This window comes from Balaenoptera acutorostrata, chromosome 11, assembly GCF_949987535.1.
Source record: "Balaenoptera acutorostrata chromosome 11, mBalAcu1.1, whole genome shotgun sequence".
In the NCBI taxonomy this organism is placed as follows: domain Eukaryota; kingdom Metazoa; phylum Chordata; class Mammalia; order Artiodactyla; family Balaenopteridae; genus Balaenoptera; species Balaenoptera acutorostrata.
Genome location: NC_080074.1, coordinates 17,736,183 through 17,753,179, shown reverse-complemented (window position 1 = coordinate 17,753,179; position 16,997 = coordinate 17,736,183). Strand labels below are relative to the sequence as shown.

General features: G+C 39.1%; 1 protein-coding gene across 5 annotated transcripts in view; it reads right to left on the bottom strand.

The window, feature by feature from the left end:
* SLC41A2 (solute carrier family 41 member 2) overlaps window positions 1–16,997 on the bottom strand; it is a 147,849-nt gene that overhangs the window by 94,373 nt on the left and 36,479 nt on the right. For all 5 annotated transcript variants that reach the window (XM_007165751.2, XM_007165750.2, XM_057556701.1 and 2 more), the window contains one exon: window positions 3,762–3,869. In XM_007165751.2, the coding sequence (XP_007165813.1) occupies window positions 3,762–3,869 (108 nt within the window). The remainder of the gene's footprint in view (window positions 1–3,761; window positions 3,870–16,997) is intronic.

The following is a 16,997-nucleotide window of genomic DNA, read 5'->3' as shown; positions in this document are numbered from 1 at the left end:
TACCATCTTATTATTAAATTTTTGAGAAATAAGTTCTTAGCACTGAGGGCTGCTAGATTGATCCTGTGGTCACTATACTTCATATCTGTAATACTATATAGATGCCCACTTTCAAATGAAGTCATTAGACAATCAAGAATGTTTTTGGCTACTTTTGCCAGTCTAGATGCTGCTGAGAATGATGGTGTTATCAAATTATTTGGCTTTCTTTCCTAATTATATTAGGAAAGAAATATAATTGATAAAGGACTTATATCCTCTTTAATTCCCAGGTTTGACATTTTGGTTAATAGTGATGATGCAATTTCATTGAAATAACTGCATAAACTGAAATTTTGTATATTGCTTGATAATGATGCTTTCTAAATATTTTCAGATGAGTCAAAGGGTGTTGCCCTAACACATTTTTAAATTTTAATGTTTTTACACATACTTACTGCTTCACATGATCACTTGAGAAAAATCTGCATTTAAACCTTGGATCTAAAAGTGTAACAATGGAGCTATGTGACTGGCTTCCAAGACACCAAAAAGTAGTGAATTTCCATTTATATCTCAGCTTTTATTGCATTCACGCCAATTTCAGTATCTTCTCAAGAGTAGAATGATAGGACAGATATCATGTAAGAGATACTTGTATACTTCAAGGTACAGCCATTTGGTCACTTAAGAAGGTTCCAATAAAAGAACTGCTTTCTCTGTAGGCAACCACTGGTTATTAGTAAGTCCTGTGACTGCTACCTTCAGAGTATAATATTATGGCTACTTTGTTCAAGCAACACTTCTTAATATATAACTTTTCCATCCTGTTTTAATATCTTGCAGAAGTACATCACAAGGAAGTTTCTAAATCTCTTCTATGTCATGTAATTTTCCTTAGGCCAAGAGAAGTTTTCACTCCTGGAATCTAGAATCGGTAGTTCTCTAATTCTGTAAGAGGGACTTCAGCTCTGAGACCCATGGCTTAGAAGGCCCCACTTTGGCCCTCCTTTAGCTATGCTCCATTCCTCAGAATGAAGAGTGCATAGGGCCCAAGCAGTGTGCCCACTCGAAATCTGTGTCTCATCACCTTCTAGGCCACACTCCAGATACCTGGGATCATAAAGCTCCCTGACTAAATGGCCTAGAGCCCAATGGCCTCTTCCTGAAGCCAATCTTCCTGAAGGCAGACCATGCCACCACTGGTGCATGCCCAAGCCAAGGAGCGCTCAAGGGCTGGCTGTTTGTTGGGGTATAGATGAACGTGAGGTCTGAGGTATGTGTGAGGTCTTTCAAAGTGCAGGACACAGGGTCAAGGGTGGAGAAGGAAGGGGGGCAAGCGTCAGACCAGGGGCTGGCTCTCTCCACATCACTATGTTCCAAAATAGAACCCAAGAAGTCCAAGAATTCTAAATTTGATCTTGGACTTCCAGATCATCAAAGGATATACTGTATTTGCCAAGGCAGAAAGAGATTTTTTTAAAAAATTAATTTATTTATTTATTTTTGGCTGCACTGGGTCTCTGTTGCTGCGTGCAGGCTTTCTCTCTAGTTGTGGCAAGCAGGGGCTACTCTTCGTTGCAGTGCACGGGCTTCTCATTGCAGTGGCTTCTCTTTGTTGCGGAGCACGGGCTCTAGGTGCACGGGCTTCAGTAGCTGTGGCATGGGGGCTCAGTAGTTGTGGCTCACGGGCTCTAGAGCTCAGGCTCAGTAGATGTGGCACACGGGCTTAGTTTCTCTGCGGCATGTGGGATCTTCCAGACCAGGGCTCGAACCCGTGTCCCCTGCACTGGCAGGTGGATTCCTAACCACTGCGCCACCAGGGAAAGAAAGTCTCTAGAAGTTTTTTTAAATTTGTAAGCTTGTTGTTTAATTTTAAAGTACATAGACATACGGTTACATGGGCCTCTGTTTACTACATAGACATACAGTTACACAGGCTCAACTGTGAAAGTGAATCTGTACAGAACGCTTATAAATATTTGACATTATTACACTGACATCATTACACTGATTAGATACAATGTAACCTGGAATGGTCTTTTCCAAGATTTTGATATGGCTGACTCACTTTTATTATTCAGGCTCCAACTTACACACCACCTCTCAGAGAAGTCTTCCCTAACCACCTAATATAAAATAGCTCTCAGGAATCACCCTTCATCACTCAACTGTTCAAAGCCTCAGTTACTCCTCTGTAAAACAGGAATAGTGTTTATCTCATAGGGTTGTTAAGAGACATCCTTGTAAAGCAGTTAGCACAGTGCTGGCACATTATGAGAGCTCACTAACACCCAATACTTCATCATTGCCTGGGCAGAGTATGGCTATATGACCTTTTGTATGTAAGGAAAGGGCTTAGAAATTTCCATAGGGCATATGTAGCATTTTCTCTTAATTGAGCAAGCCAATAATAATGTTAATAAAACATTATTTAACGCATTTCCTTTCCAAGCATCTGCTTCACTCAAGAAACCTTAGGGAACTCACAGCTAGCTGCCTGGGGAAAAACGGGGAGAGGGGAAGAGGAGTGAAAGAGGGCTCCTATCAACACCATGGTTGCTCAGCTTCCACATCTTGGTTACCTTTAGATACACAAATGTTTCTTCCTAGTTCATAGATTCCTTTGTTGTACCTTCTCTAAGGAAAGAAACAAACTTCATATACTAACAGCACTGCAATTAGTAACGATGGCTTAGTTAATTTTTGGCTAACGCTCAGTGGGCTGATGGCTCATTGAAGTGAACCTCACTAGCTACATGGTTTTAATCATAACTTGGTTCCACAATGGTGAACCCGCAAAGAATGTTTTAGTGAGAAAACAATGTCCTTTTTGGCTACTAAAAAACCTCAGAACGCTGCTGGTAGCAGTATTTTCAAAAGTGTTTAACCTTTATGGATGACAATTCTGCAATATGTGGCTAAAGCCTTAAAAGTATACTTTTTTTTTTTTCCTGAACAGTAATTACAATCCTAGAATTTGCCCAAAAGAAATAAGAAAAGAATGTAAAACTGTATGTATAAGAATATTCATTACAACATTGTTTATAACAGCAAAACATTAAAAAGAACCTATATATTCAATAACAGATGATGGATTAAACCGCGGTAGAACTATACAACAGAGAAACACACAGCCAATAAAAATGAGATAGGTCTACATTTATTGATATGGAAAGATGATCATGATGTATCTACAAATGGATATCACAGATTATAAAAGAGAATATATATGATTCCAGTTCTTCTTTTTAGAATATACAGTATGTATCTACATTATGATATACCTATGCATAGGTAGAGATATCCAAGTATAGAAGGATCTATATCAAAATATTAATAGTGATTATGTCTAGGTAAATAATTGGGGGTAGTTTTAAATTTTCTTCTTGATACCTTTTTCCCTTTCCTGCAGTTTGTATAATAAACATGTATTACTTTTACAATCACAAAAAGTTTAAATAACAATTTACCAACCATCGAACCATAAAGAATCTCAATATCTGACTTGCCCCATGTTTTAAGCACTGATGATAATTGCCAGAACGCCCTGGAATGAAAGGGGGCAAGAATGCTACTTCTTCTCAGGATAAAGGAAGGCCTATAATCCCCAGATTAGACAACCCAGGGAGATTTCAGGGCATGATTAACAGGCATAACTCCTTAGCATAGCCCTGAGGTTCAGAAATTTATCAGTAGACAGAGGAGAAAATTATTTTCCTGGTGCAAGTTCTCCTCAATAGAGAGAAACAGTATATGTTTATGTATAGGAAAAAACTTACTGCAGTGGATAATCTGGATGCCAATGTCATTTCCAAGTTCCCTTTGAGACCAAGAAGTGCAGGAACTAAAATGAAAACTTCTGTTACTTTTTTGAACACCTCCCAGTGCTGTAAGAAAAAAATAAAATAGAATTTTCTGATACCCTTTAAAAAACACTTTAGAATAAAGATTTCTAAAAATCTCAGCCTTTTTTCCGATGTTGCATCTACATTTTGAATAGCTACACAGGTCGTTTCATCAGTGAACATTTAGCTTAAGCCATTCTCCAGAGTTCTAAAACCTTGAGTTACTTTAGAAATTCAGTTAGAGTTGGAAGTAATAGCTGATACACTCACTATATCTCATAGTACATCTAGCTTGTTACACAACTCTGTTACTCTTAAAGTCTACTGTATCTCTTTATGATGGCAAGAGTCAGTGTAACTAGTGGTTAAAAACACAGATTCAAGAACCAGATAACCTGTATTTGAATCTTGGTTCCAACACTAATTACAACCAACCCACAGGAAAGTTACAGTAATATTATTAGCTCGTTTCACAAATGAAGAAATAAGCATTCAGAGAAGTTAAAATGATTTTCCCAAGATGAAAAAATGGGACCTAGAATTGACCCCAGGAGTTCTGAGTCATCCCATGTTCTGCTCCCCATTTTAGGGTGTGAGGCAAGAGGCTGCAGAGCACAGGATCATAAAAGAGCACTAAACTGGAAATAAGAAAATTTCTTATTCTAGGCACGGATCTGTCATAACCTGGCTGTGTGATCCTGGATGAGTTACGTACCATTCTGCTCTCAGTTTCTTCATCCATGAAATGAAGATACTACCTGCCCTGTCTAGCCTATGAGGAAATACCATAATAATGAAAACAACAGATATTAAAGTACTTTATAAACTGAAAAGACCATACAAATGATTGAATAACACAAAATGCTATTTGACAAGTGTTATTAAGAGGTGATTGTCCCAAAGGAGACTTTAGGGACTAAGCATATTAATTTATGCCAAAAAAAAAATCAAGAATACAGTCTTGTCACTAACACCAAGACAGGTGAGAAAAGTAAGACAAATCCATCGGATAAATGAAAGAAAATTTCAATTTGTCCCCAAAGTTTCCCTAGAGGCTGTTCCAAATAGGTGCAGAACTAGGGCCTAAAGAAGCTTTAGGAAATGTTTATCAGACCAGTCTTTGGTAAAAACCTGGTTTAACAGTTTGACAAGGGAATCCCTCCAGGGTTCAAGTCAATTAAGGATGGACCTAAAAACAGCACTCGGGGTCCAGTAGCCTCTCAGATTCCTTAACATGTCAAAAAACTAACAAACAATTTTGTCCATGTTTTATGATAGGTAAGAATTCTGCCGTGCTAGTGGGATATGCATCCTTCAGAGATGACGGTGATGATGACGATGATGAATAACAACAGATAATAATAATAATAAATATTAACAACAGTCAACATTCACTGATTGCTTGTTGGTGCCAGGCACTGTTCTAGGCTTAATCATTTAATCTTCACAACAAACTTAGGAGATAGGTATTGTTTTTATCACATTAGACATAATTTGGGATTACCTAGGTCACAATATTAAGACACCTACCTACACAATTTTAGAAACACCAGAATATCCAAATTTCTCTATCAGTCACTGCCATCCCACTTTGGATCTGTTGGGATGCATTCCTTTGGGTTACTACCACCCTTTCCAAGTTCAATTCAAATCAAATGCTCCTGTGAGAATTACTATGAAAACACTTACACCTTAGCATTGATATAACAATAAGAACTATCATGTATTGATTTCCAACCTCATGCCCAATAAATTCTGCATTCTTCTCTCTACACCTGCAGAGGTGGGCTTTCAGAAGTTCTCAAACTTTCTCAGCTCACAGCACCTGTAGTGTCTCAGAAATGTTTTCATGACATCCCTAGGTCAAAAGAAATATCTAACAGTCCTACTAAGTAGCTAGGTCCAAACAATTTAATAAGTATTTATTTCCTAACAATTTGGTAGCCATCTGAAGAAATAACACAAATAAATTGAAAGAATAAATCATATTTTTAAGTCATGTAACCACAAGTACTTACTAACAGGATGTGTGTATCTGTTGGGCACTGCACAGCGTCTCAAACCTTGGAATTTGGAAACTACCGCCTTCATTTCTTGTTCTGTATTGATTTTTGTGTGACACTTGCTTTTTTTCCCAGCACTGCTGAAAATGTAGCTTTGCAGAGGTATGTCAGATGGAGTGTGATCTAATGCTGATATGTTGTACCACCTCGAGTCAGTGGTCTGTAGAGTGTCCAAGAGATGTCACTGTGTTTCCCTCAAAAATTTAACATACCCCACAGCAACCCTGGGGTGTCCAGACACACAGTTTGGGAAATACGAGAATAGTGAGAAACAGTACAGCACGTTAGTCAAAGAAAAGGGCTCTGGAATCAGATTATCTGAGTTGCAATTCTGATACTACTACTTTTACTGTATGACTTGAGCAAAACTATGCTTTACTTTATTCATCTAAAATAGGGTCATAAGTGTACCTACCTCATAGGGTTGTGCTCAGGACCATGCCTGTACATAGTAATAAATAACAATATTGAGGGTTTATTAGCTATAACACCAAGATATATTATCAGTTAATTTTCCTGTCAGGAAGAGGTAATGCCAGAAAAAAAAAAAAAAAAGTTCAGAAAGGGGATGTTGAGGCAGCCAGTGCCCCAAATAAATTTCACCTACTTATAAATTTTGCCACGATATAGACATGTCCTCTGAGGCTATGTAGATTATTATGCACTGCTAAACTTCTCCACAAGAATCCTCCCTACAGGAAATCAACTTCTAATCTTACTTAATTTTAGATGTCTGTCAATACCCAGAATCTTAGGTAAGCACCCATACCTCAAACATAATGTCAGATTGCTTACATATGTCCTATACTCGAAACCTAAAAACCTATTAATGCCCAAAAGGACAAACAAAAATGAAACTTAAAAAAAAAAAGAAAAATAAATAAAATTAAATTTAAAAAAAAGAATAAACAAGTTGAGGAATACATCCATAGAGTCCTAACTTAAAAATAAACAGAAAAAGTTTAAAAATAACTAATTGGTAAAAGAAGCTTATGCAATTTTTTAAAAACTTATATACCCCAGAGCTGGAGAAGATTTGTTTCTCATTATAACTTAGTTTTAAAAAATTAAACCCATTCACTTTTAGACATATGACCCAGTGACCAACCTCACTCATAATTTAAAAAATGCAAATTAAAAGGTGATCAATTTTCTTCTGTGAGATTGGTAAAGTTCAAAAAGTTGGATAATACTCCGTCGGTAAGAGTATAAGGAAATAAGCACTCCATTACACTATTGGTGAGAACGTAAAGGTTTAACTTCTTTGGGGGAATTCAGCAATATCTATCAAATGTAAAATGCACATAATTTTCAACTCAAAACTCTACTTCAAGGAATTTAGCCTACAAATAAAGTTGAACGTGAGTTCAAGCACATACATATAATGAGTCAACTTCATCACTGTTCATTATCACAAAAGATTTGAGGTACTTTAAATCTCCTTCATTAGGTCACTTGGTAGAAAAACAATGATACATCTTTGCAATACAGCATAACAATAGAGCTCTCCAGAGAAGAATTTGGTAAATCCGTGTGTATCTATAAGGAAGCTCCAAGATAAATTAAGAAGAGCAGGGGGCTTCCCTGGTGGCGCAATGGTTGAGAATCTGCCTGCTAATGCAGGGGACATGGGTTCGAGCCCTGGTCTGGGAAGATCCCACATGCCATGGAGCAACTAGGCCCGTGAGCCACAACTACTGAGTCTGCGCGTCTGGAGCCTGTGCTCTGCAACAAGAGAGGCCACGATAGTGAGAGGCCCGCACACCGCGATGAAGAGTGGCCCCCGCTTGCCGCAACTAGAGAAAGCCCTAGCACAGAAATGAAGACCCAACATAGCTATCAATCGATCAATAAATCTTTAAAAAAAAAAAAGAAGAGCAGCATTATAGGATTTTTTTGCTTGTGTTTTTAGTGAATATACACACACACATATTAGCATATATATATATGAATGTACATGCATTTAATGTCAGTGGAAGGAGACAGAAAAAAATAATACCAGTAAATTCTAAAGAAGGGACTAGGGGAAGGGCACATAGAAAAGGAGACTTCTGGGAGCTTCAAGATGGCAGAAGAGTAAGACATGGAGATCACCTTCCTCTCCAAAAATACATCAGAAATACATCTACACGTGGAACTGCTCCTATAGAACACCCACTGAACACTGGCAGAAGACCTCAGACCTCCCAAAAGGCAAGAAACTACCCACGTACCTGGGTAGGGCAAAAGAAAAAAGAAAAAACAGAGACAAAAGAATAGGGACGGGGGGCTTCCCTGGTGGCTCAGTGGTTGAGAATCTGCCTGCCAATGCAGGGGACACGGGTTCAAGCCCTGGTCTGGGAAGATCCCACATGCCGCGGAGCAACTGGGCCCGTGAGCCACAACTACTGAGCCTGCGCGTCTGGAGCCTGTGCTCCACAACAAGAGAGGCCGCGACGGTGAGAGGCCCGTGCACCACGATGAAAAGTGGCCCCCACTTGCCACAGCTAGAGAAAGCCCTCGCACAGAAACGAAGACCCAACACAGCCATCAATCAATCAATAAATAAATAAAAATTAAAAAGCAAAACTGATGGAGCTAGAAAATTATGTTAGAAAATATACTTAAAAAAAAAAAAGAATAGGGACGGGACCTGTACCAGGGGGAGGGAGCTGTGAAGGAGGAAAGGCTTCCACACACTAGGAAGCCCCTTCGCGGGCGGAGACTGTGGGTAGCGGAGGGGGGAAGCTTCGGAGCCACGGAGGAGAGCGCAGCACAGGGTGCGGAGGGCAAAGCGGAGAGATTCCCGCACAGAGGAGCGGTGCCCACCAGCACTCACCAGCCCGAGAGGCTTGTCTGCTCACCCGCCGGGGCGGGCGGGGCTGGGAGCTGAGGCTCGGGCTTCGGAGGTCGGATCGCAGGGAGAGGACTGGAGTTGGCGGCGTGAACACAGCCTGAAGGGGCTAGTGCGCCACAGCTAGACGGGAGGAAGTCCGGGAAAAAGTCTGGACCTGCCGAAGAGACAAGAGACTTTTTCTTCCCTCTTTGTTTCCTGGTGCACGAGGAGAGGGGATTAAGAGCGCCGCATAAAGGAGCTCCAGGGACGGGCGCGAGCCGTGGCTATCAGCGTGGACCCCAGAGACGGGCATGAGACGCTAAGGCTGCTGCTGCCGCCACCAAGAAGCCTGTGTGCAAGCACAGGTCACTCTCCACACCTCCCCTCCCAGGAGCCTGTGCAGCCCACCACCACCAGGCTCCCGTGATCCAGGGACAACTTCCCCGGGAGAACACATGGCGCGCCTCAGACTGGTGCAACGTCACGCCGGCCTCGGCCGCCGCAGGCTCGCCCCGCACTCCGTACCCCTCCCTCCCCCAGGCCTGAGTGAGCCAGAGCCCCTGAATCAGCTGCTCCTTTAACCCTGTCCTGTCTGAGCGAAGAACAGACACCCTCAGGCGACCTACACGCAGAGGCGGGTCCGAATCCAAAGCGAAACCCTGGGAGCTGGGCGAACAAAGAAGAGAAAGGGAAATTTCTCCCAGCAGGCTCAGGAGCAACGGATTAAATCTCCACAATCCACTTGATGTACCTGCATCTGTGGAATACCTGAATAGACAACGAATCATCCCAAATTGAGGAGGTAGACTTTGGGAGCAAAGATATATTTTTTTTTTCCCTTTTTCTCTTTTTGTGAGTGTGTATGTGTATGCTTCTGTGTGTGATTTTGTCTGTATAGCTTTGCTTTTACCATTTGTCCTAGGATTCTGTCCATCCGTTTTGTTTTTTTACTTTTTAAAACTCTTTTCTTAAAAATTATTTTTTATTTTTTATTTTAATAACTTTATTTTATTTTACTTTATCTTATTTTATTTTATTTTGTCTTCTTTCTTTCTATTTTTTCTCCCTTTTATTCTGAGCCATGTGGATGAAAGGCTCTTGGTGCTCCAGCCAGGCATCAGGGCTGTGCCTCTGAGGTGGGAGAGCCAACTTTAGGACACTGGTCTACAAGAGACCTCCCAGCTCCACGTAATATCAAACGGCGAAAATCTCCCAGAGATCTCCATCTCAACGCCAAGATGCAGCTTCACTCAATGACCAGCAAGCTACAGTGCTGGACACCCTATGCCAAACAACTAGCAAGACAGGAACACAACCCCACCCATTAGCAGAGAGGCTGCCTAAAATCATAATAAGGCCACAGATACCCCAAAACACACCACCAGACATGGACCTGCCCACCAGAAAGAAAAGATCCAGCCTCATCCACCAGAACACAGGCACTAGTCCCCTCCACCAGGAAGCCTACACAACCCACTGAACCAACCTTAGCCACTGGGGACAGACACCAAAAACAACGGGAACTAAGAACCTGCAGCCTGCAAAAAGGAGACCCCAAACACAGTAAGTTAAACAAAATGAGAAGACAGAAAAAAACACAGCAGATGAAGGAGCAAGGTAAAAACCCACCAGACCTAACAAATGAAGAGGAAATAGGCAGTCTACCTGAAAAAGAATTCAGAATAATGATAGTAAAGATGATCCAAAATCTCGGAAATAGAATAGAGAAAATACAAGAAACGTTTAACAAGGACCTAGAAGAATTAAAGAGCAAACAAACAATTATGAACAACATCATACATGAAATTAAAAATTCTCTAGAAGGAATCAATAGCAGAATAACTGAGGCAGAAGAATGGATAAGTGACCTGGAAGATAAAATAGTGGAAATAACTACTGCAGAGCAGAATAAAGAAAAAAGAATGAAAAGAATTGAGGACAGTCTCAGAGACCTCTGGGACAACATTAAATGCACCAACATTCGAATTATAGGGGTCCCAGAAGAAGAAGAGAAAAAGAAAGGGACTGAGAAAATATTTGAAGAGATTATAGTTGAAAACTTCCCTAATATGAGAAAGGAAATAGTTAATCAAGTCCAGTAAGCACAGAGAGTCCCATACAGGACAAATCCAAGGAGAAACATGCCAAGACACATATTAATCAAACTATCAAAAATTAAATACAAAGAAAAAATATTAAAAGCAGCAAGGGAAAAACAACAAATAACACACAAGGGAATCCCCATAAGGTTAACATCTGATCTCTCAGCAGAAACTCTGCAAGCCAGAAGGGAGTGGCAGGACATATTTAAAGTGATGAAGGAGAAAAACCTACAACCAAGATTACTCTACCCAGCAAGGATCTCATTCAGATTTGATGGAGAAATTAAAACCTTTACAGACAAGCAAAAGCTAAGAGAATTCAGCACCACCAAACCAGCTTTACAACAAATGCTAAAGGAACTTCTCTAGGCAGGAAACACAAAAGAAGGAAAAGACCTACAATAACAAACCCAAAACAGTTAAGAAAATGGGAATAGGAACATACATATTGATAATTACCTTAAATGTAAATGGATTAAATGCTCCAATCAAAAGACATAGACTGGCTGAATGGATACAAAAACAAGACCCGTATATATGCTGTCTACAAGAGACCCACTGCAGACCTAGGGACACATACAGACTGAAAGTGAGGGGATGGAAAAAGATATTCCATGCAAATGGAAATCAAAAGAAAGCTAGAGTAGCAATTCTCATATCAGACAAAATAGACTTTAAAATAAAGACTATTACAAGAGACAAAGAAGGACACTACATAATGATCAAGGGATCGATCCCAGAAGAAGATAGAACAATTGTAAATATTTATGCACCTAACATAGGAGCACCTCAATACAGAAGGCAAATACTAACATCCACAAAAGGGGAAATCGACAGTAACACAATCATAGTAGGGGACTTTAACACCCCACTTTCACCAATGGACAGATCATCCAAAATGAAAATAAATAAGGAAACACAAGCTTTAAAAGATACATTAAACAAGAGGGACTTAATTGATATTTATAGGACATTCCATTCAAAAACAACAGAATACACATTCTTCTCTAGTGCTCATGGAACATTCTCCAGGATAGATCATATCTTGGGTCAAAAATCAAGCCTTGGTCAATTTAAGAAAATTGAAATCGTATCAAGTATCTTTTCCAACCACAACGCTATGAGACTAGATATCAATTACAGGAAAAAAATCTGTAAAAAATACAAGCACATGGAGGCTAAACAATACACTACTTAATAACCAAGAGATCACTGAAGAAATCAAAGAGGAAATAGAAAAATACCTAGAAACAAATGACAATGAAAACACGACGATCCAAAACCCATGGGATGCAGCAAAAGCAGTTCTAAGAGGGAAGTTTACAGCAATACAATCCTACCTTAAGAAACAAGAAACATCTCAAATAAACAACCTAACCTTACACCTAAAGCAATTAGAGAAAGAAGAACAAAAAACCCCCAAAGTTAGCAGAAGGAAAGAAATCATAAAGATCAGATCAGAAATAAAGGAAAAAGAAATGAAGGAAACGATGGCAAAGATCAATAAAACTTAAAAGCTGGTTCTTTGAAAAGATAAACAAAATTGATAAACTATTAGCCAGACTCATCAAGAAAAAAAGGGAGAAGACTCAAATCAATAGAATTAGAAATGAAAAAGGAGAAGTAACAACTGACACTGCAGAAATACAAAGGATCATGAGAAGATACAAGCAACTCTAATGCCAATAAAATAGACAACCTGGAAGAAATGGACAAATTCTTAGAAATGCACAACCTTCCAAGACTGAACTAGGAAGAAATAGAAAATATAAACAGACCAATCACAAGCACTGAAATTGAAACTGTGATTAAAAATCTTCCAACAAACAAAAGCCCAGGACCAGATGGCTTCACAGGCGAATTCTATCAAACATTTAGAGAAGAGCTAACACCCATCCTTCTCAAACTCTTCCAAAATATAGCAGAGAGAGGAACACTCCCCAACTCATTCTATGAGGCCATCATCACCCTGATACCAAAACCAGACAAAGATGTCACAAAGAAAGAAAACTACAGGCCAATATCACTGATGAACATAGATGCAAAAATCCTCAACAAGATACTAGCAAACAGAATCCAGCAGCACATTAAAAGGATCATACACCATGATCAAGTGGGGTTTATTCCAGGAATGCAAGGATTCTTCAATATATGCAAATCAATCAACGTGATACACCATATTAATAAATTGAAGGAGAAAAACCATATGATCATCTCAATAGATGCAGAGAAAGCTTTTGACAAAATTCAACACCCATTTATGATAAAAGCCCTGCAGAAAGTAGGCATAGAGGGAACTTTCCTCAACATAATAAAGGCCATATATGACAAACCCACAGCCAACATCGTCCTCAATGGTGAAAAACTGAAACCATTTCCACTAAAATCAGGAACAAGACAAGGTTGCCCACTCTCACCACTATTATTCAACACAGTTTTGGAAGTTTTAGCCACAGCAATCAGAGTAGAAAAAGAAATAAAAGGAATCCAAATCGGAAAAGAAGAAGTAAAGCTGTCACTGTTTGCAGATGACGTGACACTATACATGAGAATCCTAAAGATGCTACTAGAAAACTACTAGAGCTAATCAATGAATCTGGTAAAGTAGCAGGATAAAAAATTAATGCACAGAAATCTCTAGCATTCCTATACACTAATGATGACAAATCTGAAAGTGAAATTAAGAAAACACTCCCATTTACCACTGCAACAGAAAGAATAAAATATCTATGAATAAACCTACCTAAGGAGACAAAAGACCTGTATGCAGAAAATTATAAGACACTGATGAAAGAAATTAAAGATGATACAAATAGATGGAGAGATATACCATGTTCTTGGATTGGAAGAATCAACATTGTGAAAATGACTATGCTACCCAAAGCAATCTACAGATTCAATGCAATCCCTATCAAACTACCACTGGCATTTTTCACAGAACTAGAACAAAAAATTTCACAATTTGTATGGAAACACAAAAGACCCCGAATAGCCAAAGCAAGCTTGAGAAAGAAAAATAGAGCTGGAGGAATCAGGCTCCCTGACTTCAGACTATACTACAAAGCTACAGTAATCAAGACAGTATGGTACTGGCACAGAAACAGAAATATAGATCAATGGAACAGGACAGAAAGCCCAGAGATAAACCCATGCACATATGGTCACCTTATCTTTGATAAAGGAGGCAAGAATATACAGTGGAGAAAAGACAGTCTCTTCAATAAGTGGTGCTGGGAAAACTGGACAGGTACATGTAAAAGTATGAAATTAGAACACTCCCTGACACCATACACAAAAATAAACTCAAAATGAATCCTAAATGTAAGGCCAGACACTATAAAACTCTTAGAGGAAAACATAGGCAGAACACTCTATGACATAAATCACAGCAAGATCCTTTTTGACCCACCTCCCAGAGAAATGGAAATAAAAACAAAAATAAACAAATGGGACCTAATGAAGCTTAAAAGCTTTTGCACAGCAAAGGAAACCATAAACAAGACCAAAAGACAACCCTGAGAATGGGAGAAAATATTTGCAAATGAATCAACTGACAAAGAATTAATTTCCAAAATTTACAAGCAGCTCATGCAGCTCAATATCAAAAAAACAAACAACCCAATCCAAAAATGGGCAGAAGACCTAAACAGACATTTCTTCAAAGAAGATATACAGATTGCCAACAAACACATGAAAGGATGCTCAACATCACTAACCATTAAAGAAATGCAAATCAAAACTACAATGAGATATCATCTCACACTGGTCAGAATGGCCATCATCACAAAATCAACAAACAATAAATGCTGGAGAGGGTGTGGAGAAAAGGGAATCCTCTTGCACTGCTGGTGGGAATGTAAATTGATACAGCCACTATGGAGAGCAGTATGGAGGTTCCTTAAAAAACTACAAATAGAACTACCATATGACACAGCAATCCTGCTACTGGGCATATACCCAGAGAAAACCATAATTCAAAAAGAGTCATGTAGGGCTTCCCTGGTGGCACAGTGGTTGAGAATCTGCCTGCTAATGCAGGGGACATGGGTTTGAGCTCTGGTCTGGGAAGATCCCACATGCCGCGGAGCAACTAGGCCCGTGAGCCACAATTACTGAGCCTGCGCGTCTGGAGCCTGTGCTCCGCAACAAGAGAGGCTGCGACAGTGAGAGGCCCACGCACCGCGATGAAGAGTGGCCCCTGCTTGCCGCAACTAGAGAAAGCCCTTGCACAGAAACGAAGACCCAACACAGCCATAAATAAATAAATAAATAAATAAATAAATAAATAAATAAAAGAGTCATGTACCAAAATGTTCATGGCAGCTCTATTTACAATAGCCAGGACATGGAAGCAACCTAAGTGTCCATCAACACATGAATGGATAAAGAAGATGTGGCACATATATACAATGGAATATTACTCAGCCATAAAAAGAAACAAAACTGAGTTATTTGTAGTGAGGTGGATGGACCTAGAGTCTGTCATACAGAGTGAAGTAAGTCAGAAAGAGAAAAACAAATACCGTATGCTAACACATATATATCGAATCTAAGAAAAAAAAAAAAAAAGGTCATGAAGAACCTAGGGGCAAGATGGGAATAAAGACACAGACCTACTAGAGAATGGACTTGAGGATATGGGGAGGGGGAAGGGTAAGCTGTGACAAAGTGAGAGAGTGGCATGGACATATATACACTACCAACCGTAAAATAGATAGCTAGTGGGAAGCAGCTGCATAGCACAGGGAGATCAGCTCAGTGCTTTGTGACCACCTCACCTAGAGCAGTGGGATAGGGAGGATGGGAGGGAGGGAGACGCAAGAGGGAAGAGATATGGGAACATATGTATATGTATAACTGATTCACTTTGTTATAAAGCAGAAACTAACACACCATTGTAAAGCAATTATACTCCAATAAACATGTTAAAAAAAAAAGGAGACTTCTTTCTCCATTATGTATTGTTTCATACAGCTTAAATATGCTTTACTAGATACATACATTATGTTTTTCATTAAACTTTTTGAAATAATTATAGATTCACATGCGGTTATTAAAAATAATAGAGAGATCCCATGTATCCTTTATCCAGTTTCCCCCAATGCTAATATCTCGCAAAACTCTAGGACAATCTCACAACCAGGATATTGATATTGATATAGTCAAGATACAGAACATTTCCATCACCACAAGGATTCCTCCTGTTGCCCTTTTATAGCCACGTCCACTTTTCTCCACTCCCAGCCCCTTCTTAATCCCTGGCAACTGCTAATCTGTTCTCCATTTCCATAAAATGTTGATTCAAGAATTTTTATAAATGAATATAATATGTATAACCTTTTGAGATTTGCTTTTTCCACTCAGCGTAATTCTCTGGAGATTCATCTAGATTGTTGCATGTGTCAACAGTTCATTCCTTTTTGTTGCTGAGTAGTATTCCATCATATGGATTTACCAGAGTTTGTTAAACCATTTGACTGTTGAAGGACTTCTGGGGTGTATCCCAGTTCTTGGCTATTATGAATAAGGCTGCTGTAAACATTCACGTACAGGAGTTGTGTTAGCATAAGTCTTCATTCTCTGGAATAAATGCCCAGGAATGCAATTCCTAGGTTGTATGATAGTTAATGTTTAGGTTTTATTTTTTTTAAAGAAACTGTCAAAGTGTTTTCCAGAGTGGCTGTATCATTTTAAATTCCCAACATCAATATATGAGTGATACCATTTCTCTACATGCTCAACAGCATTTGATACTACCACTATTTTTTATTATAATCATTCTGATAGGTACACAGTGAAATTTCATTGTGGTTTTCATTTGCGTTCCTCTAATGGCTAAAGATACTAAGTATCTTTTCAAGTTTATTTGCCATCTGTACATATTCTTCTGTGAAACGTCTCTATGCTTTTTTTTTTTTTGCCAATTTTCTAACTGAGCTGTTTTTGTTAAAATGTTGAGTTTTTGAGAGTTCTTTATTCTAGCCTTTTGCCAGATGTGTGGTTTGCAAATAATTTTTCTGTCTGTAACTTGGCTTTTCATCCTTTCAACAAGGTCATTCACAGAACAAAATTTTTATTTGATAAAGTCCAATTTATCCATTTTTCATTTTATGGATCATGCTTTTGGTGTCAAGTTTAAGCGTGTCTATCCCTCCACCAAATACCACAGTCTTGATTACTGTGGTCATTT